A 23650-nucleotide genomic window follows, 5' to 3' on the forward strand; every position below is an offset into this window, starting at 1 on the left:
CCGTTTACAAGTGCTCAGCGCAGGCCATGTTCTCAACCAACAGAACGGTGCTGCCCCTCACTAGTGCCTTGTTTAAGCATTCAGGACATGGCTAGGAGAAGTCGGCAGAATCTCTTCTGGTAACTTTTGCAAGATACACGGTACATTTGAAAGATGATGATGATGGTGGTGATGGTGGTGATGACGACGACGATACCCCACAGTCTGGCATGACTCCAAGACTTTTCATAGCCTCCACAAGGAAATGGAGGCACTAAAGTGCATTAGTTAGCTTTATGCTTGCAGGGCAACAAAGAGATGCATATGCCCACACTACAACTTTGCGCTCAAAAGGGAGCACAGAGGACACAGTCCACCAAAGGGTAGTTGCAGCTACGTCCCGCTGGAAGCAATGGGGTGAGGCTTGCAAGTAAGCGGAGCTTCACTTATTTCACTGGCATTGGTCTGCCTTTCCATTACCCGAGTAATATGGTTTCTATTTCCATGTGGCTGCTTCTCATATCATACCAGCACTCAAGGTAACAGGGAGACGATATGCAGGAACTAGTGAAGAACCAGAGGGCCACTATGGGGTGGCAATTAATGCAGGGTGGGCAACATGCAGTCTGCAAGTGGCCCCCAAAACCCCAGAGGATGCCCTGTAGCCCCTTGCTGTTCCCGTTCAGCTAAAATAAATGGTGATAAAAACACTACTGGTTTTCCAAAGATTTTGGGCGTCAGTCAGCTGCACGGGCCACGTACAGCTTATTTTCAAACTGAATGTGGCCGCCATGGGGTTCTGTTGTGAAAACCCGCCCCGCACCAGCACAGAATCCTGCACGGCGGCAGCTCTGTGAGTGCAGTCCGTGAGGGGACAAGGAGGCAAAAATTGCCCTGACTTCCTAAAACTGCCCACCCCTGAATTAAGAGTGCCGGGCCAGTAACTGCACCACCATATATTACTCATAGGGCCCAAGCCAGTTCTTCCATTAACAGAATAAAGAGTCTCTTAAGATGGGAAGGAGCTACTGGGACCAAGGGGCTGGTGGTAAGCAAGTTCCCTGCTTGACCAGTGTGTGTGGCAGACAGTAGGAGAATGATATGAAAGATGGTTGGATAGTGGTCATTTTTAGTATTGGGCATTCCCTCTGAAGAGGAAATGGAATGATACGCCCTCCATAACACATGAACTAGAAGCAACTAAATTTTGTTGGACTCTGCCCAGCTTCCTGATTATGTGGGTGTCATTATTTGAAAACAGGATTGTCCTACGTTTCATCTTTCTCAAAAATGTACGTATAGAAGGTGGAGCTCCTGCATGCCCTTTACTCCTTTCTTGGAAGATTAAGCAGGAACTCCGACAAGAGCTCCACAGACATGCCACTGAAATGAGAGAAGCTGGCCCAGCTGACAGTCATTCCTGGGCTGTCCCTAGGTTCACAGCTGTAAATCTGAACAGACCCTTGGGAAGGCCAAAGGGCGGGTGAGTTCATGGCAGCTTAGACAGCCTCACAAAAGGTGTACACAGAGCTTGCCTGAAGAAAGTTGCAGTGGCTGTGCTGTTCTGCTCAGAAGGTCGGCTCCAATGAACATGCTGTTCATTTTTATCAAGACAGGACTACTAAGCTATAATAAATAAAATATACACTAAAACCAAACAATTCAGGTTTTCTGTCATCACATCTACATTTAAAAAGTCACCATATCGTCAAATAGGTGTGAAAATTTAGTACTCTAAACATGAAGTATAATCGGTTCATTATCTTGCACAGGCCCGACAATAAAATGAGAAGCTTGGTGTAGGAGAGTCCAGCTTCACATAGTTTGACAGGTAGGCTGCTGTCTTTTTTTTAAAGTTTTGCTTTTGTTTTTTTAAATCTAGGTATTTTCTATCAAAAGACCATTTGATTTTTTTTCCTTTAAATTTTACTTTGTACACGAACTGTGTTTGTGCAATGGCTACAACCAGTATAGCTTGAAAGGGAAAACGAAAATCGAGACATTAACCACAGTCCATCCCCCTCACCTACATTGTTAAGGGGGGGAAAATGGTTCCAGGGAATCCACTTCAAATAGAGTGCATTTAAACATAGGGAGTCAGTCCTAAAATAATTTAAACAGGTACCGTTTCCATGACAGGTGATTTGATACACTCGTCATGCAGTCTGCTCTTTTCCGAGAGGCTGAGTGACTTCTCGGCAGGATGGTCCTGCAGGTGAGCGCCACCATTCAGAGCGGAAACAAATCCATCTTGAGCAGGGCCTTTCAAGTACGAGGGAAACTCCACTTGGGAGTGCCGTGGCCGGTGTTCCGCGTATAAACCGCTACATGGGCCGGCGTTATCGTTTTCTGAAGATGAACAGCACACTATGACAGACGGATTCAAAGAAGGATAAAGTGAGCTGCCGTAACTTTCCTCCGATTGCCTTGTGTAGTCAATAAACTGTTCCGAGGTGGGATTATAAGGCACCAGGGAAAGGTTACCATTCTTAACAGTATCCCTTTCAGAATAAGTCTCGCGCATCTGATTAGGCGTGCCCGGGCCATGGTTCTCTATTTGGTAATACAGCGATGAAGAGTTGGCGAAGTAGGAGGAGGCCTTGGAGTGGTTTTCATGCATGGTGGTGCTATCGGAATAGCAAAGGACGGAAGGAAGTGCTTGTACCATGTCGGTATGAGCACCCAATCCTTCCACAAATTCATCAACTTTTTCTTCCTCCTCCTCTTCCTCCTCCTCCTCCTCATCTTCCTCCTCCTCCTCCTCATCTTCATCTGTTTCACTGGGCGCTAAACTCTGTGTGCTGGAATCAGTAACTCCACTGCAGAAGCTGCTAGCATCTTCCTCCTCCTCCTCTTCCTCCTCCTCCTCCCCTGGGCAGTCCAAGTCGTCAGCTGACTGCAGATGCATCACTGTCGCCCGAGGTTCTGCTTCCATTTCAAAGGTGTCTGGAACGGAATACTCTCGTGGGTGGGCGGCGGGCCCCATTGAACTGCTGTGAGCGCTGATCTCCCCATGGCAGCCATTCAGTGCCGGGACTTGCTGCTCCCTGTTTTTCTCCAGTTCAAGTTTCATGATGGTGTGCAAAAAGTGAGTCCGGACACGGATGGGGTTGAATTCAATCCTGCCTGCTGTATTGCTACATCCTTCTTTAGTGCAACCACATGGGAAAGACATTCGATCCACCTTTAGAAAAGAGACCATGGATTAACAGGGCGTGCCCTGGGTGTGGAGAAGACAATCATACGCCAGGCCCTGCACAAACTAGAACTTGGCCATAAAACAAGGGCCTTCAGTTGGCAACTTGGAAGCATGGCTGTAGGGCATTGTATAAAATAGATGAAATAAAAACTGCTCCAATGTCTGGCCGAAACTAAGCCAAAATAGGAAAATCCTTAAAATCAATAGCTCTGTCAAAGGCACAGACAACAATGCAGATGTAAATGCTGACTGCTTGCTTGAGAGGCAGTGAAGTTTTAAAGGGAAAATTACGGCTGTTTTCCCAGGCTTTCACAGCATAAAGCCGCCAGATGCATAGGACGCCACAAAGCTCATTGGCCTGTGAGGAATGCAGGGATATCGTTGACTGAACACCCATCTCTGAGATCTAAAACGCCGTAGAAATTTGGAGAGGAACATTATTTTTAAAAATTCAGATAGTGATATTGCACTGTTATGAATGTGATCGCTGTTTCCAAAGCGAGGTCTGTCAGCAGGCGGGGTTCAAATATGATAGGCGGCAGAGCAGTACCGTGGTGGGGGCATGGCTGCTGGGGAGGCCCTTGTTGCACCCATGGAAAGCTCTGCAGACAGAGAGCTACCACCAGCAGTAGCCCCCAAACCAGGGCGTTCTGAGGGTGGGATGGGGGCAACTCTGAACCCACTAGATCTGACATCCCTCCAGTTACTAAAGTGGTTTCCAGAACAGCCTCTCACTGCTTGCAAGGGTGGGGGTTAAAAAAAGAATGATCCACTGGAGTAGTAGCTTTTCTAGAGGAGGTTTTTAACCCACAACTTAGCCATTTCTTCTGCTTCCAGATTCTTACAGGATGGAGGCCGCATCCTCTACATACTCTTTTCCCAGGCTTTTCCCTTCTCTGACTTTCCGTATGCTCTGCTATATGGCCTCTTGGTGGTGCTGTGATATCACAGAATGACACGATTATACTAACATTTCATTTCACCATTTCCCGAAATACCAGATTTTCCCCAATCAGTCCCCAAATGTCTAGGAAGCATGAGTGAGGCCCTGAGGGATGCCATAAACTAAATCACCAGCAGGCACAAAAATAAATGCCTTGTGTAGAAAAGCTCCCAAAATTCCAGTAAAGCCAACTCCCTTCTCCCACCCTAGCCAGGGAAAACTAGCAGGGCTTTTGAAGTGGTGGACAACCTGGCATTTTACTTCCCCAACCCACCCTCCCATGTAAAGTGGCTGTCAATTGGGCATGAGCTGACCAACGAGAGATTAAAAGTCTAAAATAGCTAGAAATCACTGTCTGCCTGTGGAATGACCAAGTGGGAGGAGCGGAACAATGGCATGTGGCCATTTGAATTCAGGCAAACACACAAGGAAAGAACTGGGCATTTAGCTGTACTTGCTAAAATAGGGATATACAGCTAGGAGCGCTGGGCTCCAGGACTTTGTTACGGTTCTTAGCAAGCCTTGTCCTTCCTACTTTAGGAATTTGTCTGCTTCCAACATCCTCTGCCTACATATTTTCAAGTGGATGGATATTAATAAGATGTCCTCCATTTCCAGGGTGCTCCCTCACTAGCAGGAAACCAATATTATAGACCAACCTTCCCCTCTAGATATTCTGTACTACAACTCCCACCATACCTGACCTCTGGCCACACTGGTTGGGGCTGATGGGAGCTGAAGTGCGGAACATCTGGAAGGCACTTGGCTGAGGAAAGCTGCTATTAAGACGTCACTCCTCCACTTTCTGATTGTTTGGGGAGGCCGGGTCACATGTAAGGACAGCTCTTTGCCCTGCTTTTCAACCCAATCTCTGGAATGATGCTTCGGTGCCCCTCTTCTCCGCTCCCACCCCCACCAGTCAAGTATCTCAGCCCAGCTCTCACCTGGCATTTTATGCCTGCAAGGCTGCAAGTGCAGGTTTCGGGGTCACAGAAGACTCGGCAGTCGCAGCCGCAGTCCTCTCTCGAAAGGCGGATGGCTCGCAGCTCGTGCTTCTCCTCCACATCGATCTTCTTGACGCCAGAGGCCCGCAGCAGCGCCCTTCGCTTCTTGGTTGGCAGAGGTTGTAGAAAGAAGTACTCGTCTACTTCTGTGTTGTCAAGATCTAGATCATCGTCAGAAATGTCATCGAGCGTCAAAGTGTTTGCTTCCTCTGATTCCACTGTGCCATTTTTAGTCATCTGTAAGACACGGTTGTGGGAGAGGCGTCAGAGCTTTGTTGGGAAGAGGCATTCTTGGCTCAGAAACCATTTAAAAACGCAACACAGCCACATCCTCCAGAGTCAAGGGGAATGTGCAGATCTCTGTGGAACTGCCTTTCAGCTGCTCAGGAACCCACAGAGATATTTAAAAGGACTAGTTTGTTTCAAGAACTCTTGCTCTTTCGCTACGTTTGAACACAGGATGTGGCCTTCTACTGTGTGAGGCCATCTGCTCACATAGCCCAATATTGTCTATTCTAAGTGGCAGCAGGACTTTAGTCTATTTTTTGGGATGAATCCAAAATAAAGTTCCTGCTTTTCACAGGGGATGCTTATGCAGGGATCAATGCCCTTGTCTGAAGGTAGCTGAAGATACAACAGCGACTCACTGGAGCAATACTAATGAAGTTTCAGTGGATGCAAGTAAGTCACTAACATATTGCAGATATTTTAGATGCAACTAACACAAGGAAGGCCATGGCAGGTAGGTAAATGGATGTGACATCTCCAGAATCACACAGAAAGTTGTACAAGAAGTTATCCAGGGTTGTCTCTTCCTTGCTTGCTTATTATCATATTTCTGGAGACAGGGGCCAATTTAATCTAATGCTTAGCAGTGTCTAGACTTTGAACTCAGGTGCCAGGAGGAGAACAGGAAATCACTTGTACATCCTGCCAGATTACTGTTTGGCTTACAAGGAAGATCTACCCAGGCCAGCTGTGGCCAGGCAGATGTTCTCAGGATGCTCACAAGCAGTGCATACAGGTGGTGGCTTGACCTGTTGTTTCCCCGCAGCACCTCACTCAGGTATACGGCCTCTGAACATGAAGGTTCTATTTATCTATCACAGCTAATAACTGCTTGAGAGATGTACATGCCATTTATCTATCTACCTGCTCCTGCTTAAAACCAAGATGACGGCCATTTCTATAAGTGATGGCATTCTTTTAGTTAGGCATTTGAAGAAGTATTTTCTTTCATCTATCTTGAATTCTTCTCAAATCAGTGCCACTGGGGAGGAGAGGGAGTTCTTTTATTTTATTTATTTAAAACGTTTGTATGCTGTCCCTTATGCAAGGCATCTCGGGATGGCTCACAATAAATAAAAATCAGATACATTAAAAACAGTCAAGAAAATGAAATACATTAAAACAATCTGAGCAATAAATGACATATAAACAATAAAACGTGACTGTTACATTAAATACTAGTTTTTAAAATACCAGTTAAATAAAAAGGTTTTGACCTGGTCCCGAAAGGAGTATAAGCTCCTATTCTGAAAGGGAGAACAATTACCTAGGTATATAACCTCTATCATACATTTGCTTTATTGTTTACTTCCCCCCTTTAAGATCCGAACACCTTAGCCTAGAGTGAGGTATATGCAACCCTCCAAATGGGCCATACTGACTGGGGCTGATGGAATTTGGAATTCCATAACCTCAGGGGGGGAGGGGTGTCTAGGTTCTTTATCCTGCTTTAGTCTTGCTTTATTAGTTGGGAGCTCCAGCCTCTAGTGGGGATAATGGAATGCAGAAAGCTGTCTTGCTGGAAAGGAGTACTGTACAGTTTGAAACTTGAGTAAAAATATTTTTTGATTCATCCACAAAGGTGCTCTCCTTTCTATGTGTCATGTGTTACATGGTCAGTAGGGGGCGCTCCCAAACAGTCTGCTGCAGAGAAGTGATTATAGTCTGTAAACAACTTGGAAGTTTGTTTTCTGATCAACTTTTCTCCCAGCATTGCCAAAGCAGCGGGTCCAAGCGATACAGACCATGTAGGGTTGATTCTGTTACTTCTGAGTGAAGCGAGCAGATAGCCAGCTTCAATTATACTTTGGATGTGATTTGTTTCAAAACAGTTTCTGAGAGCAGTGCTTTAAGTACTACTGGACTGGTTCGTGCTCAGCTGTTGTGCCTCTCTTTCAGATTAAGCACATGAGGAAAAGGCCTTCCCCCTTGGATTGCGCTTACATTTCTCATCTATCACTTGACATGCAGCCCTGCCCAGAAAGAAGGGTAGAAGGGCACAGAATTACAAAACGACAGGGAATTCCTGAGAAGGGAACCTGCGTCATACAGGTAAGGGCAAAAACACACAAGAGACACTTCAGAAAAGCAAACCGTCAGGATTCTTGGCAAAGTCATGCTGGTGAGGGTGACAGAACCACTGACTGCCTAGCCTTCTTCCAGAATGTGAGGATGAGAGTAAGCCAGGCTTAAGCCACTGGTGACCCACAGAGCCCTGAGAGGAGTGCAAAGCTACTTTTAGCATGAGGAGCAAACTTCATTCTGGAGCAGCTTTCAGGGCAAGGCTCCAGTGGAGGCAGCAGATAAAAATGTCAGTGTATTTAGCTTAAAACCAGTAAGTATTTCTACATTTTAAAATGGGGGGTTTGGTGCAAAGAAGGCAGGAAATCATCAAACCTGGGTGGAGGGAAAGAGCCAACACCAGGGAAAGGGGCAAGGCCCTAGAGAGCTGTCCAGGGACCCCTGGAGAAGCAGCCTGACAGCCTGGCCTGAAGTTCTGCACCCTGGTGCATGTGACTTGCCTCTAGGCCTTTGCCACTAACCTGGGCCTGCAAAACAATAGACTACAGGAACACAGGTGATGGAGGTCCATCCAGACAACAGTATCTCCCCCACATGGAGGGATGTCCATTACTCATAACCTCCTAGAGGGTGGGAAGGGACCCTGGTAAAAACAGACAGGAGCAAGCCCACTTCAGGGTTTTCTGCAACTCGGCTTCATGCAGAACACGTACAATTGGCCACTGTATTTCCTCAGCAGCAGGCTGCCCCCAAGTGCCACTGATCTGAAGGGACGGAAAGCACTTCCTTCCCCTCTGCCCCAAATCGCTTGTGCAGAAACCACCACGCCCAGCAGCTTGCTAAACCACATTTGAATCCCGACCGAAGCGGGAATGTGGATGGGGTTTAATGAATTGCTGCCATAGCAGGACAGAGGCTATCGCCTTAAAGAGCTCAGGTGGAAGCCGATTAACAATCTGATGAGTTAATGTGAGAAGCAGGAAAGGCGCCAGCTTGTTTGGACAATGGGACTGCGGCCATATCAGAAGTGGAGATGCAGCCTTGCCAAGGCTGCTGGGTGCCAATGGCACTGTTAATGCTCCCTGCCCAGGCCGCAGCTGACACAGGGATCCTGAGCCGTGTCTTTACCTTGAGTTTTAACGAGTTCAGCTTCTCCTCTCGCAGATGCTCCCGCAGCATCTCTCGATGGAGCCTTTCTTGCTCCATGGCAAACTCTCCAAGGGAATACTGGCGCACACTGTTGTGACGCGTGGACATGCCCAGGGTGCTGCCTCCTTGGCTAGGGACGCTCGTGAAGCCCTGCCGTCTCGTAAAGTAGTACACCGTAACACAGTTAAAATGGACATTCTTCGTCCGCTTCCGTTTCTCTCTCTTCAGGATCGATGAAGCTGGAATGAAAGCAAGTGAGAAGCCTGAATACAAGCCATGCTCCCGCCTCACAGATTTGTCTGGTGCCGTCCTCTATGCAAGCTGAGGCAGGGCTTCTCTGCATGGGGAAAGGGCTGCGGGGTGAGAGTGCAGGTGGTAAGAACAGGCCTAATTTCAAGGGAGGAAAGGCAGGGCAGGGAATTATTGGGATATTAAAAACTGCAGGTGGAAGGTGCCGTTTCAGAAGAGGCATTCCCTTCCTTGAGACAGATGGGAATGCTCTAAGTGAAGCCTGACATGACAAATGCAGACATGTAGATGCATAAGCGTACGTGTGCACACACACACACTAAATCAAATTAATAATTTTCTAAAAGCAAAAAGATACACCGTTTTAAAACTCTCATGGTTCATCCATTATTTAATGCAGCAATCAATGTTGTGATTGTTGTTGTTCCATCAGCACACGAGGCTGTCTTCCAGAGCACTTAAACAGACAGGACTCTTCCCTGAGGAGCTCAGTTGACATCCTGACAGCATGAAGGCAATGCATGGAGGGGCCAGGGCAATAAGGAATTGTTCAAGGTCTGCGTGGGTAACTGGAAGTGCCCTGGCCTGAGGAGGCGCATGGTGCAGCGGCTTAATGATGCTGGATGCGCCGACCAGAAATGGACGGCACTCCGGTGGTCTGAGCCCAGCACACATGATGGTGTGAGATCCCGTCGTTCGCCTCTAGCTCCTGCCCAACCAGCCGTTCAAAAGCATGTACGTAATACTGAGGGTAGATAAATGGGTGGGAAAAGCTAGCTGCGTTTGGGAGGAGAGCAGGAGCTGATGCTGGACCTGCCCAGGTGTGAGGCAAGGTGCATTGATGGAAGAAGCCCGGATGAGCTGACAACCCGAACTCCAGCTGGTCTGCATGTGCGTGGAGCTGGTTCACCCTCTGCAGTGCACACTGGATAAGCGTGCAAAAATGAACAGAACAAACTAGCAATTGCAAGCAGCCAAGCATCTACTCTGTATTAGCACTGTAGATGCTTAGCTAATTGACCCATCATCATATACTAAGTAAAGGAGTAATAATAATATGATGGAGGAGGAGGAGGACGACGACCCTGGTGAGTTGGTAGCATTTTCTGCCGCAGGTCAGGCCTGTCTCTCAAACAACTAGACTTTTTTGGCCTGTCTCTCAAACAACTACAGGCTCCATCACCTACGTTAGGATCTTTTAGATTCATGGTGTGCCTACAAACATTGACCAGAGCAATCGCTTCCTTTGGGTGTCAGCAGCTGTTCTCACAAATACTGTCTTCCCCTGAAGAGCAACCACAACTCAGAAGCTGTTCAGCAGCTCACGTGCTAGAGAATTCCACCAGCAACAAAAGAATTGTGCTGTGGTGTAGTAAACGGAGCCTGTGCTTCTAAAGGAAGTGGCATACAGTACATCAGTGACGCTGCTGTTTCACCCATAAGATGATAGCTTGCTAAATACCCCAGAAGTTCTTAAGGGAGAACAACACTTCCTTTTAGATACATAATGCCAAGCATCAGTCAAAGTTCATTCACACATCCATCTTTGATACCTCTTCACCCAACAATTCCTCTGTGACTTGCCTTCATGGAATATAATCTTTTGCAGGAAAGCACAGTGAAAGTTCTTGGTATGGTGTTTGACCTATTTTGGCTGCATCAATTGAACCTGTTGTGACTGACGGATGAATAAATTTTAAGCTTACCTTATAATCAGGCTCATTCACACCCAGAGCACTCTGGATATTGGGCAGTAGACATGGGAAAGAAAAACACACAAACAATATTTGGGGCAAAAGAACCATGAACCAAGAGAGTGGAGCAATCTTTCCATCATGTCAACATCCTACTGATTATCAAGCTATCCTATAAGAACATAGCAACCAGGCCTGGCCATTCTATGATCCATTGAATGAAGTCATAGCATGTACTGTTTTAAATATGCAGAATGGAGGAGACAGAATGGATCACAGAGATTAAGCAGGACCCATATATTGAGCAAACCACATCTGAAACGTGCAATCTTATGCACGCTTAGACAGGAAAAGTTCCAGCAACTCCCAGCATCCCCCAGCTAGCATGCCTAGGTAGTAAATGCTGGGACCTGTAGGTCTTTTGTCAACAAAGGACAGTATAAACAGCAATAATAAAGGGTGGCAGAGACAGAATGCAGTTTTTGCACCACTACAGAACCAGGACAAGTTCTGGTTTGAGCGTCTGGAAACGATCTTCAAAGTCAAAGGGTGCAATTTCTAAGCAGCACAATGACTAGCTTTAGACCCAAAGTACTGATCAGGCTACACTCCAGAATAATCCTCTGGTACTTGCTCATCCATAGACCTGGACTGGATATCAACACAAATACCAGATTTAAGCAAAGCAAACTTAACTATCATAAATAGTTTCTCCTGGCACACTCTTAGTTTGATTGGGCCTAGTTCCACAGCGCATTAAGAAAACAGGAAGGGCCAATGTGTGAGAAATTAATGCTATCAATGTTGAGGACAATTGGACAGTAATTTAAGTAACACTCATGCCTATCTTGTTTGATTGTCTCTTCTTCTCTCCATATACTGCCTTATCAAGTAGACTTGTGCTGCACCAGAAATCAATCAATCAAGGCCAAGGCTTCCCCACACCTCTCACATAACTTGGATAGTTCCCCCTTCTTAAGGAATTGAAATGCACTTCTAAGATTAATTTTGAAACAGTGCCACAAAACAATACTGAATTCTCCCTCTACAGCTATTCAGAGATGCTTCTTAGTGGAACTCGGGGCGCTTTTGGCAGCCCACACAATTGGCCTGCAGTGCAAAATGTGTGCCTCACAAACACGGCAGCTTGACTCTAGAAGACATGAGAGCCATCCGTCTGATTCACGGGGCGGTGGCACCAGTAAAATGATGAAGCCAGATGACGGGCCACGGCTCTGCAGTGTAGGTGCGACAATCACACAGGTGTGATGAGAGAAATGCAACAGTTAGAAGGGGGGAAACTGGAATGACGGTAAAGGATGCTGGCAGCTTTTGTAACATGAAACCGTGTATCTTAACAGTGGCAGCAAACGGGTGTACAGAGAGAGTGAAAAATGGTTTCACGCAATTAGGAGTCACGTCAGACCTTTCCTCCTGCTCCATAGGGAGCAATACCAAATTTTTAAATCTTTAGATACAGGTAGGTTTCACCCTCCACTAAGCAACAGGGTGAAAGCTTTGTGATCAAAAGTGCTAAACACCACACACAGCAGTGATTTTCAAACTCTGCTCTGGAAAAGGCTGCTGTTCTTTTCAGGGGCTCCTCGATGAGAAGATCACCAATGGCGGATAGAAGTCTCTGAAAGACCGCATGCCCACTTTTGCTCATCTGTTCCTGCATGGGCAATAACCACCTGCAGAGGAACAGTAGATGACACTATACAGGTGGGATGGTGGAAAAGGAAAACAATTCCTTCAGTGCCATCACCAACATGGATTAGGCCTTACAACAGGCTCTGTCCCTACCATGACTACATTGCGCTTACATCCCATTTTTTCTTCTCCTGAAGAACCCAAAGCAATTTACATAGCTTCACTTTATCCACACAACAACAACAATCCTGTGTTTGGTCAGGTCTGTCCCAAGTCTCCCTCCCTTATGCTCAAGCCATCTACCTATATGCTTTGTCACCCAACACTGAGAAAATCGAGGTGACTGAGAACCACAGGACAGGGTATTTTGGAAAGACTGTGTCAACCGGCTGAGGCATCTACCATTTCACAGATCAAGTGCAGCTCCAAAAGGACTGCTAGGGCTAGGAGCTGGGGGATCCCTCAAAGTGTCAAGGAATGCTCTTAGATCCATCAGTCTCTAAGAAGGGACCATTTTGAAAGCTCGGGCTCAAGCATCCAAGAGCAATTCTTACACCATTAGGCAATGCGCTGCCCATGGAGTTCTAGGAAACTCCTCTACCCAGGTCACTTTCTCCTTGGCTTACCACAAGCAAATTAAGAGTGCACCCTGCCATCTATGTTGTGCCACATACTAGCAGAAACAAGTCCATGGTTGTTATGTAAGGCATGAAACCTACCTGTTGGGAATGAAAGAGGGGGTTGGTTTTGGCATGCATTTCAGGGCCAGGATGAGGCCTGGGAAGAAAGGCCTGCAGACCCAGAGATGGAAGGAGAAGGAGAGTTTCTCAAGGTTGCAGTCTCCAGTTGTTCAAGCAAATCAACAAGGTCTGAAAGTGCTCAGTGGAGACATGAGAGAAGAGCCGGAGGAGTCTGGTCCGATCCTTGACCCCATGACACAGCATCAGGAGAGAAGCAGTAGCCAACTAGAGAGCCTGCATGCAGCCAGGATGCTTGCCTGTCCCCAGAGGGGCAGGTCCAGAGGGGTGGGATCCAGGTTTGTTCAAAAGGAGGTTTCTTGGAAATTGTTTCTAGTTTGGGTTCAACAAACTGTTCTGTGCATGTGCAGATCTTCTTTCTTTGCTGACTATATCTGGCTGGATATACACTGAAAACAAAGAGCTTTTGTCAAAGAGTTGTCTGTAGTCTGAAAGAGAGAGGGGAGGAACCTGAGCTGCTTCTGAAGCATGGGCTCACCCTCCTGCCACACTCATGCCACAGGGCACAGAAGATCGGCAAAACTTGGTAACAAAAGTGAGGAGGGCGTGAAATCCTCAGTTTGACCTTCTCCCATGTATTCAACACAATCCAAGGCAATGGCAACACAAGGCAGAATATAGAACTTCAACTCTAGACAAAATTAGTGTAGAAAACCACTGTTTGTCATGTATACATTTTTTCCTACTTGCAGCACAGCTGAAGTCCTGTTTTTTTGTACCAATAACTGAAACACCTTCCTAAGCCATAATACTACCACAATACAATATTTTCTAACTACAGGAAGCAGATTTCTTTCTAATATATAGGTTTCATTTATACCTCCAGGTGGCCTGTTTCATTAGCGTCATAAAAACTGAGCACAGTGTCACAGAGGACCTATATTACATTACAGCCACTATTTCATTGCTTTTACTTTTTAACTGCAACCTGGAACATTGTCTTTACACACTTGCCCCGGTTCAGCAAAGGACAACTGTGAAGGAGCAGAGCTTCCGAGTGTACAAGCAACAAGCATCCATACTGCTACTGAGAAATTCACGCTCAGCACAGGTTGTGTTATCCTCCAGCGGTGGGGTGTCTCTGCGTGAGCTGCCATGAAACCTGCTGGGATGTGGCCATTCCAATTACTTACTGAACTTCCCGGAGGAGCAGGAGGTCTGAAGATAAGCACACAGAACACACGGCAAGTGTTGGATCCTGATGACCTCTCGGATCTGGAGTGGGCAGTGGCAAAAGAGGACATGGCTCCTGCACCTCTACGGGTTCTGTAGGAAGAGGAATTTCCAGGGGGTGAGGGGACTGGCCTTCTCTGTAGTTGTGCCCCAACTCTGGAACAGGCCCTCCAGAGAGGTGTGCCTGGCGCCATCGCTCCTATCACTTCGGCAGCAGGCCAAGATATTGTTCTTCTCCAGGTATTTTAACAGTTGATTTTAACAGTAATTTTGATTTTAACTTGACCCAGGCTTTTGGTTTTATTTTAGTTTGTATTCTTTATTTTAAATTGTTCAATCGAAATTTTGCTGTAATGACCTTAATTAGTTTATGTTTTGCATTATTGATGTTTTGGGACTGTTTTTAGTATTATTAACTTTAGAATTTATTTTGCTATTGTGGTGGCATACAAATAGAAATAATAAATACACAATTAATAAATAAATCTGTTAAAGGTGGGAAAATCCTGCCTGTTTTTCTGTCCAGCCACCCTCCTGAAGGCAGAATACTATATTATATAAGCAACCATACACTGATCTTTTGCAGAGTCTGATAATGGACTTTGCCTACCATGTAGGTAAATGCGGAAACTTGCCATCTGGCAAAATAGTCCAGATAAAGACATTTGTGACAAATCAACAACCTGGAACAGAAAGAGGATCAAGCCTCTTCCAAGTTGCAAACATTTCCCGCCCTGTCAGCTGGAGGCCACCACCATCTGCCTTCGGGGACCAGGCAGGCAGCTATTTGTTCCGGCTCACAGCTGCACCATGACAGCCGGCGGTGCCCTTGGTCAGTATAAGGTTCCACTGTTTGGCTCTACTGCCAAATCAAGGCTCTCTCGGATCCCTTCCTAAAAATGCAGGTATTAGCTGTAGGTAGTGCGGCTCTTGGCATCTTCCATCCAGACTGGTGTGGTTTCCCACTTTATTAGCTTCACCAAGCAACTACATCTGCCATTTTCAAAACATCTACTCTATTGAATTGATCTTGAGAAAGATGCCTATCTGAGATTCCAGGTGTTAGCAAGCTCTTTAGTCAGACTTCATGGAAGGAAGCTCCTTGCACATAATCCTCCTTAGGTAAAATCTTTCCAAAAATAGTTCAGGGAATTCCACAACTGGGGAGTGGGGGTTGTGGGGAGAGTCACAGTTCACTTAAAAATAAATCTGTGCCGGGAATGCAAAGCATGTTTGCTTCATTTGCACACATCTTAGCATGAATGACGTGTCAAGCCTTTTAACCTTTTTCAAGCACCCGTTTTTACTGTAAAAAGAAGTCGCTCAGTTAGCTACAGAAACTGCCCTTCACCTCCCTCAGCACTCCTGGCTACTGTCCTCATGTCAAACACACATTAAAATGAATATGAGACTTATGAGTACACACAGGTTTACAGCCAAGAGGGCAAAGCAATCCCTTTATCACAGTCTCCAATGTTTTAGGGAGGTAAACAGCATCAAGGCTAGAGAAAGTAACCCTGAGCAGCTGTGGATTTATCATACAAGCACTGTAGCAGGTGACCATGTGATTCTTGTAGCCACTAACCCATTTCTTTGTGTTCTTCCTTAACATCTCCTTGGCACTACAGTGAAAACAATTACCGCCATTCTCCACCTACTCTGTGGGTTTCACACACAGTATCCATCAACTCTGTTGAGCTAGAACTGTCACAAGTAATACATCATGGTAATCCAGATCAAAACCGCACTTTTCAAAAATGGCCTGGTTTAACAACCATCCTAGAAAGTAAAGCTTGGGTACAGGGGACACCACTAATAAACGCTACCATTGTACACTAAATTAAACAACAACGGAACGCTCAAAAACAGATACCACCTTAACCCTTACTCCAAAACAGCTTTGTTCTTTATGTAGAGACAGAGACCTTCTATTGAGACAATTTCCCCATCTAGCCCAGGTCAGTCTACCCCAATCCTCAGCAGAGACCTCTCCCACCCAAGGTCCATTAACCGAAGGATGCAAGGTGCAGAACTCAGGGCTGTAGCGCGTGCACTCCTGCTGAGCTCTGTGCAGCTCAAATGGAGCAGCTGCTTTTATTTTGGATCCCTGCAACTCAAAATTCGGAGAGTGCTTACAGTCCCAACCTAACAGGCACTGGCTTATTCAAGGATGGAGGGGATCATGTTATCCATGAACATGGCCCCTTTGACAATAGTTTGCGGACAAAACCCTCTTCAGATACCATCTTGAGATATCACTGAAATATTAGATGGTATATAAATGATAACAAAACACAATTCAATTAAAAAAAAATACCATGACCAAGGATCTGTACCACTGACAAACTTATGGCACACATAGGGAAATGTTTATGAACCGGAGAACTGACATTTGCAACTGTCCTATAAGATGCATGGAAGAAGAAAATAAAACAAGGTGCCCATTCCACAGAAAATTTATCCCTCTGTACTTGCTAATAATTCTTGCTGTTTCACTTCCTGTGTGATGTCAAATAAATAGTCATTTTTCTAGCCTTTAAAATAGTTTATGTATTTCTAACACGGCACAACCATTAACATGTTTACTCAGAAGTAAGTCTCACTGAGTTCATGTATGCCTAGGCTTATAGCCAGACTCCAGACTGTACAGCCCATGGGGGTTCTTTTTAATCCCAGAATTAGCATTTCATCTAGAAAGATGTTTATAGTCTGCATGCCAATCAACTTCATACACCCCTCTTGCAGTTTAGTGACTTCATCCCCTTTTCACCAGCGCCTTCTCTGCTCACTTGGAAATCCTAACTCGTGCTTCCTTCACTGTCAATGTTAGGTATAGTCTGCTGGCTCAGTGCTAGGGTATGGTATATTAACCCACGATTATTTTCTGTACTCCTCTGCAGTCAATTAAACCTTGCTGTGTTCACTCTTATTCTTTGTCAGTGTTCCTATGCTAATTTCTTGCATTCGTCTCACACAGTGTATAATCTACCATGCGAGTGCCACACATCTACAAATGTCCCTCATGTATGCATTGCACTTCTATCCCACCCTTTTTCTTCTTGCGATGAACCCAGGGCGGCGCACATGGCTCCATGTTGTCCTCACAACAACCCTGTGAGGTAGGCTGGGCTGGGAATGACTGACCGACCGCAAGTCACACGGTGAGCTTTGTGGCTGAATGGGAATGAGAGTAGCAGAGGAACGGCTTCCAGGTGTGTGCACGATGGTAGTCAAGGGAGAACTGAGTGCTGAGTGGGAACCCCTCCCTCACGCCTGGCTGGGGCCGGGGAGGGGCTCCTGGCAAGTAAGTCTTAGCTATGGAATCATCCCAAACAGGCTCCATGCAAGCACAGAGACCATGAAAAGAACCCCGACCTCCCGGGTTCCCAGTCCGACATTCTCACCACTGTGCCACAGTGGAGCTTCCCACGGAAGCCCGTCTATAGATGCACACAAGCAAAGGGTACAGTCCCAGTAACGCAGTCGTAACCTTATATCTGTGATCGCTCAGTCACCACTCCAACTGATGTCTTGGCGTGAGGAATGCAAGAACAGCAGTCCTGGATCGGGCGGAAGGGCTCTCTAGCTCAGCAGCCACCTAGTCGCCAATGCAAAGCCCGTGAGAGTGAAAGCACCTCCTGCTCATGCTCCCCAGCAACTGGCATACGCACCAGCATGTTGCCTCTGATCCTGAGGTCATGCATGACTCTTAGCCTTCTCCTCCACAGATTTGCCTAACAACTTCTGAAGGCTACCTAGTTGGGAGTCTGAGCTGCAGTCCTCAAGCGATGTAAGCATGTGAGAATCAAGTTTTAGCATTAAAAGAACAGCTTTACAGTGCTGTTTCTTTCCTTGTACCATTTCCTACACTTTCCTTCACTTTCCATAAATGCACCACTTAAGTTTTGTTCTCTATCCATCTAAATTATTCTAGCTTTTATTATTAATGTTATTACATTTATACCTCATCTTACAGGAACCTGAGGCAGCTTACATAGTTCTCATCTACTCCAGTTTTATCCCCACAACAACAACCTGTGAGGCGGATTAGGCTGCATTTTGACTGGCCCAGAGTCACCCAGTGAGCTTCTTAGCTGAGTGAAACCAAAACCCGATCTCCCAGTCCTGGTCCAACACTCTAACCACTGCACCACACTGCCTCTCGGCTATGCCCCTCATACTTTCACATGGTTTCAAAGAAGCTGGCACAGCCAACTAATTACGACAGGCAGCACAACTGTTCCTGTTTGGCTTCTCTTCTCTTTTTGTGCTGTGCTAGGATTTTTCATGTTGAATCTGAGTGTTATAGCTGTGTTTTAATAGGTTTTCCATTTGTATGTTGCCTAGAGAATTCTTTTTATGAGGTGGCAAATAAATATACCTAATAAAGCGGCCGACTGAAGTGTGATCAAGCCATGTTTTCCTCTTTTTCTTTTTCTGAATGAGAAAGACCCTATGCAGGGCTATTATTCCATTAGGCAGATGGATGAGGTCAGAAGTCGAAAATACATTTCAGCACGCCTTATTATAGAAGGATTTACTTTGCTACTTACCTAGGCTAGGCTAGCTTTGCTCTTGTTTATCAGGCTACTGTTCATTAATTGGAGGGCTTTGATGGCTCAGCTGTACATTTAAAACGCTGGCATCGGTTGGAAGTCATGTTAAATAGAAGCGACTAGGTCAGAGAGTCGAAGTGCTTCAGTTCACTTATGCAGGCTGCGTTTCACTCTCCGAGTTCAGGACACAGCCTGCTTTGAAATGCAATTGCCACTTGCACTCGCATCGCTTCAGTGCCTGAGGTTTGTAACTGCTTCCCAGGAGGGAAAATATCTCTCCACTGTCTGCTTTAATAACCAGATGAGCCTCCCATTCAAGGCCCTTTCTGAAGCAGCAACAGCTTTGCTTTAGCACTAGGCAGGCTTCTGGCTCAGTGCCAACTCCCCCCCAACCTCATCACCAAGGTTATTTCCTGACAGAGCCAGAATATGTGAAAATAAGAGGGATTATTTATTTGTTTTCTGCGCAGCAAATCTGAAACCTGGAACGTGTTGCCTTATGCAAATCACGCGCAAGACCTAAGGATAGAAAACCTGGCTTTGTGGATGTGCCATTTAAGCAACAGAAAGAGAAAACAGTAGGTGTGAGAATCCAGACAAGTTATTTCTTTTCTGTCTCTGCCTTGCCTGGACTTCATTTGCAGTGTGAAATGCTGTTGTACAGTTTTGTAAATTCTGGTAACAGAGGATACTAACCCGACCTCAATTTGACATGCGTTTTTTCTTTTAAGAGATGTCACAATTTCTGGAGTACCTATTCCCAGGACATGGGATGGATCCCTTGTTTCAAATATCTGTTCTGAGTCCCCATGTACAGAACATTAGAGGGGTGAGACAGAAGGGTCCCTACAAATGATGCTCTTCTTGAGGTTAGTAACAGCTTCAGCTATTGGGTACTATAGAAATATAATTAATAATCATAATAATTAATAATCGTGCCTTCCAAATGAAAAAATACTATTTGTTTTCCCTAGTGGTTAATTAACACCAAGATTTGATTTCATTTAGGTAGTAATTTTCAAGCCACATAGCAACTTCTCTTAAGAAGATGCCTGTGTCATGAGAGGAGGGTGTTGTACAATATGTGTTTGTGCAGTGTGTGAGAGAGTTGTGGAGTGAGTGAGACAGATAGATGGAGAGCATGGGTGTAAGAATAGATGGAGAGCCAGTGTGGTGTAGTGGTTAAGAGCATGGGGCTGGGACTCAGACGATCTGGGTTCTAGTCCCCACTCAGCCATGGAGCCAACTGGGTGACTTTGGGCCAGTCACAGCCTCTCAGCCCAACCTACCTCACAGGGTTGTTGTTGTGGGGATAAGATGGAGGAGGAGATGTAAGCTGCCTTGAGCCCTTTGTAGGAAAAAGGCAGGATATAAATCAAAAAATAAATAAATAAAAGAATAAAAATGAGGAGAGACAGTGAATTTACTTTAAACCAAAAAGATTCACGGAGATCTCCCTAGGTGATTTTCCATTCAGGTGAAGGTTTGATGGTGGCCACTAAACACAACTGTATTCTCCTTCCACTTACACATCCACACACTTATTTATATTTCTTTACACGAATATTACTTTTGAGTGAGCTAAACCAACCACTTTAAAGTTACGTTACTCTGAGGCAAACCCTAATCTCTACAAAACATCATCATCAACAACAACAACAACAACAACAAATTCTTGTCTTAGAGAAGGGAAGCTTTTCTGGATCCAGTAGCAGAAATCACAAACAAAACCATTTTGTATTTTCATTACATTATATTCTCCATTTCCTCTTTAAGGAGAAAGCAATTTGCTTTGCATAGCATATGTATTTTGAAGCTACAATATAATACTTTTGTTTTGCAATATAACCTGAAAACACAGCTGGCGGGGAAAGTAGCTGTATTCAATTTGGTGGTAGACAATAAGCCTTCTGGTACTGCACCAGAATATGCTGCATGATTTTTAGATCATCCCATGCGCCACTACACTCGCTTGGTGTTTATAAAGATGTCTTAGCAGCACAAGAGGATCGCATTGCTTTACTCACACCCTGCTAACATCAGTGTGCGCAGAATACAAAGAAGCCTGGAAGTTCAGAATTCACTGATTTTACTTAGCAAATTATCTCCAGGGTCTCCAAGGAAAAGCAATACAAAATACACCAAAACCAGTAAAATTTCACAGAGTCCCAGCACAGCCAGCAGGTAAAACTAAGCAGTCCTATATAAATGCCAATCTGAGGATTCTTCCACATTTCTACATCATCACCCAAGGACCCTCACAACATGATCAAGAGCTATTCTACATGAGGCTGATCATTAGTTGCTAATGCATTGTATCTGCTTTGGGTTTCATCACATAACTGAGATTCAAAAGCTACATGAGGAGCACCATTTTCCCACAAAACCTCTAGGGGGCATGGTAGTATTGTGGAATAACACAAACACAAAAGAGAAAATCACACTTCCTTTCTCTTTCATAATTAAATTCCTCATTTTTCCTACCCTAAAGAAACTCGGTGTGCTAATCAGACACAGATGCAAACCAGATGAGAATAACATGGAGAAAAGGAGGAAGATTATGTAAACCACCTTGAGTTTTTTTTGGAGGAAAAATGGTGGGATATAAATACATAAAGCATCAAAATGGCATCTGAAGGAAAGCATTCTCTTTAAAGCAGTCAATCAACAACTGAACATTTATTGAAATGAGCAGGTCAATGGACAAGCAATGAGCAAGTCATGCAACTCTCCCTGGGAGGGCTTTCCATAGCCTAAAGGGGGGGGGGGGGTGGAGTTGCCTAACTGTAGAGAAGTCCTTTCCTGGTGTCTGCCTGCCCACAATTCATTTAACAGCAACGCGACAACAGAGCTGGGACTCTGCTGCTGATCTGAATGCTCCGGCAGGTTCATATGGGAAACAGCATGACGGCATCCTGATGCCAGAGCATGCAGTGTTCTAAAGCTCAAAATCAACCCAGGCCCAGTAGAGACTTAGGGCCATATCCTGTTGAACACTAGTGCTAACACGATGCATTACGGTGCACTACTGTCAGCACAATGCTAGCACAATGCTAGTAACCTGTTGCACAAGCAAAGGCGATTGGTGTTGTGCTAGAGATTGCTGGCACTAGCACAGTGTAATCTAGGTTAGCACTAATATCAGGAAGGATGCCGCCCAAGATGTTCCACAACACAGACCTTCACATTATGTATTTATTTAATTAATTTGTTTTTCGATTTATATCCTGCCTTTTTCCTGCAAAGGGCTCAAGGCAGCTTACATCTCCTCCTCCATCTTATCCCCACAACAACAACAACCCTGTGAGGTAGGTTGGGCTGAGAGGCTGTGACTGGCCCAAAGTCACCCAGGTGGCTCCATGGCTGAGCGGGGACTAGAACCCAGATCGCCTGAGTCCCAGTCCCATGCTCTTAACCACTGCGCCACACTGGCTCAGTATGGGGACCACAACCACGCTTGGCACACCCAATGCTGTGCAAATGACATTGGCCTCACTGTATCCCGTGAGTGTATTTCGGAGGCTACAACCAAAACTCAGAATGTGAACTACCAAAGTCTGGGGCCAGACTGGTCCGTTGACTAACAAAGAAAGGAGTTTATGCTCTACGGATCACTGGGTTTAGAGAGTTAGAAAGAAAAGATCTCAGCACAGAGTTTGGCCGTAACCGTCTACTGTGCATGGTTATTTGGCTGTAGTACTTACGGGTAAAGTGATTTGAAGTGGAAGGGTTGACACTGTCACCACTGTCAGCACTTTCACTGCTAGAAACGTCATCATCCGATTCCCGCACGGAAGAGCAGGGCGAGGAGCCGTCGACTTCTTCAAATTTCCTCTTTAAAATTCCACTCATAGCTGCAGTGCTGTCACATGTACCTGCAAGAGAAACAGGTGCAATGAAGCATGGAAACATTTGACTGCAGACCAGGCAATCAAGGTCTTTGGAGTCATTCTAAGATGGGCTTTTCATACTCGAAACCCCTCGGTTTCTCATGATAAGTTGCACAGAAAACAGGACAGATGCTTTAATTCTTGAACCAAAAAAGCTTACAGGGTTTTTTGTTTGCTTCTTACAAAGCTTAAGGGGTCACAAAGAAAATCCAGATACTGAACTAATCACTGTAAAACTTTTTTTATAATAAGTCTGGAAATCTTTATCAAACCTTATGACTCTATCAGTAATACTTATACAGTTGTTGAATTATCACAGAAATCAATCTTATACATAACAGATCTCTGAGTAATTTGGCACACTCCATTAAAGGTTTTCATAAAACTTCCAACACAGGACAGGAAAGGATGAGAAAGCAAGACCCAGATATGGGAAACAGTACACATTAACAGAAAACAAAAATCCCCATGCCAGACTAGAAACCTATTTCCATGATGAAAGAATATGATGTTAAAGCGTAGCTGATGTCTGAGGACATTTATGGAAACCTGATTCCCTGTATCTGTATGTCTATCAAAATCTGTTGGATCCAATATAGAGCACAGTTACAGCCAAGGTGGTTTTGACTTAAGTTAAATTGATTTAAATCATGAGTCAATCAGACTAGATTTAAATTGTGGTTTTCTACATAATTTGCGCACATGCCTGCTTTACCCGTAGGTAGAACTTCATTAAAATATTTCCAAACTGGGTCTCTTTAGACAGCCTGCTGCCAGTATAGGTCTTCTCATCTGGAGGAAGAAGAATATGATAAACTTCAGGCTGTACACAAAAAGATCCAAAGACTTGTGGAGTATTCTGCTCAAAAAGTTTCACTTTCATTTTCATTGCTGCTCCTCCCTCCTCACACTTAACTTCTTGGTCCAGATCTATTCCACTCCCAACAATCTTCTTCTATTCATTGAATTTTTTGAAACTTAGTACTTAAGAGGAAAAGGGGTTGATTCCATGTACATAGATTTGCAAAGGAATGATGGGACTGAGGTCCTTTGTATGCTTATTTTGTGACATTTTTGCTGTGAAGAATAGCAA

The 23650-nt window shown here is 45.2% G+C and overlaps 1 protein-coding gene across 1 annotated transcript; it reads right to left on the reverse strand.

Annotated features, from left to right (window-relative positions):
- Positions 1 to 2092: 2092 nt before the first annotated feature.
- CSRNP3 (cysteine and serine rich nuclear protein 3) lies at positions 2093 to 22549 on the reverse strand. Its single transcript, XM_044418404.1, has 4 exons — positions 22372 to 22549; positions 8564 to 8823; positions 5066 to 5362; positions 2093 to 3163 (listed from the first exon to the last, which is right to left on the reverse strand). Exons 1-4 carry the CDS (start codon positions 22517 to 22519, stop codon positions 2093 to 2095), a joined length of 1776 nt encoding a protein of 591 aa, XP_044274339.1. The 5' UTR covers positions 22520 to 22549.
- Between the last annotated feature and the right edge of the window lie 1101 nt (positions 22550 to 23650).

This window comes from Varanus komodoensis, unplaced genomic scaffold (assembly GCF_004798865.1).
Source record: "Varanus komodoensis strain SLA01 unplaced genomic scaffold, ASM479886v1 scaffold9, whole genome shotgun sequence".
Lineage (NCBI taxonomy): Eukaryota > Metazoa > Chordata > Lepidosauria > Squamata > Varanidae > Varanus > Varanus komodoensis.

Excerpts from the sequence above, each read along its gene's own strand:
- CSRNP3 (XM_044418404.1), bottom strand. The coding sequence starts at position 22,519 with ATGAGTGGAATTTTAAAGAGGAAATTTGAAGAAGTCGACGGCTCCTCG. Across the intron at positions 8,824-22,371 it reads CACTTCAAATCACTTTACCC|CTTCATCGATCCTGAAGAGA; the intron begins GTAAGTACTACA and ends CTTTCATTCCAG. Across the intron at positions 5,363-8,563 it reads TGAACTCGTTAAAACTCAAG|ATGACTAAAAATGGCACAGT; the intron begins GTAAAGACACGG and ends CGTGTCTTACAG.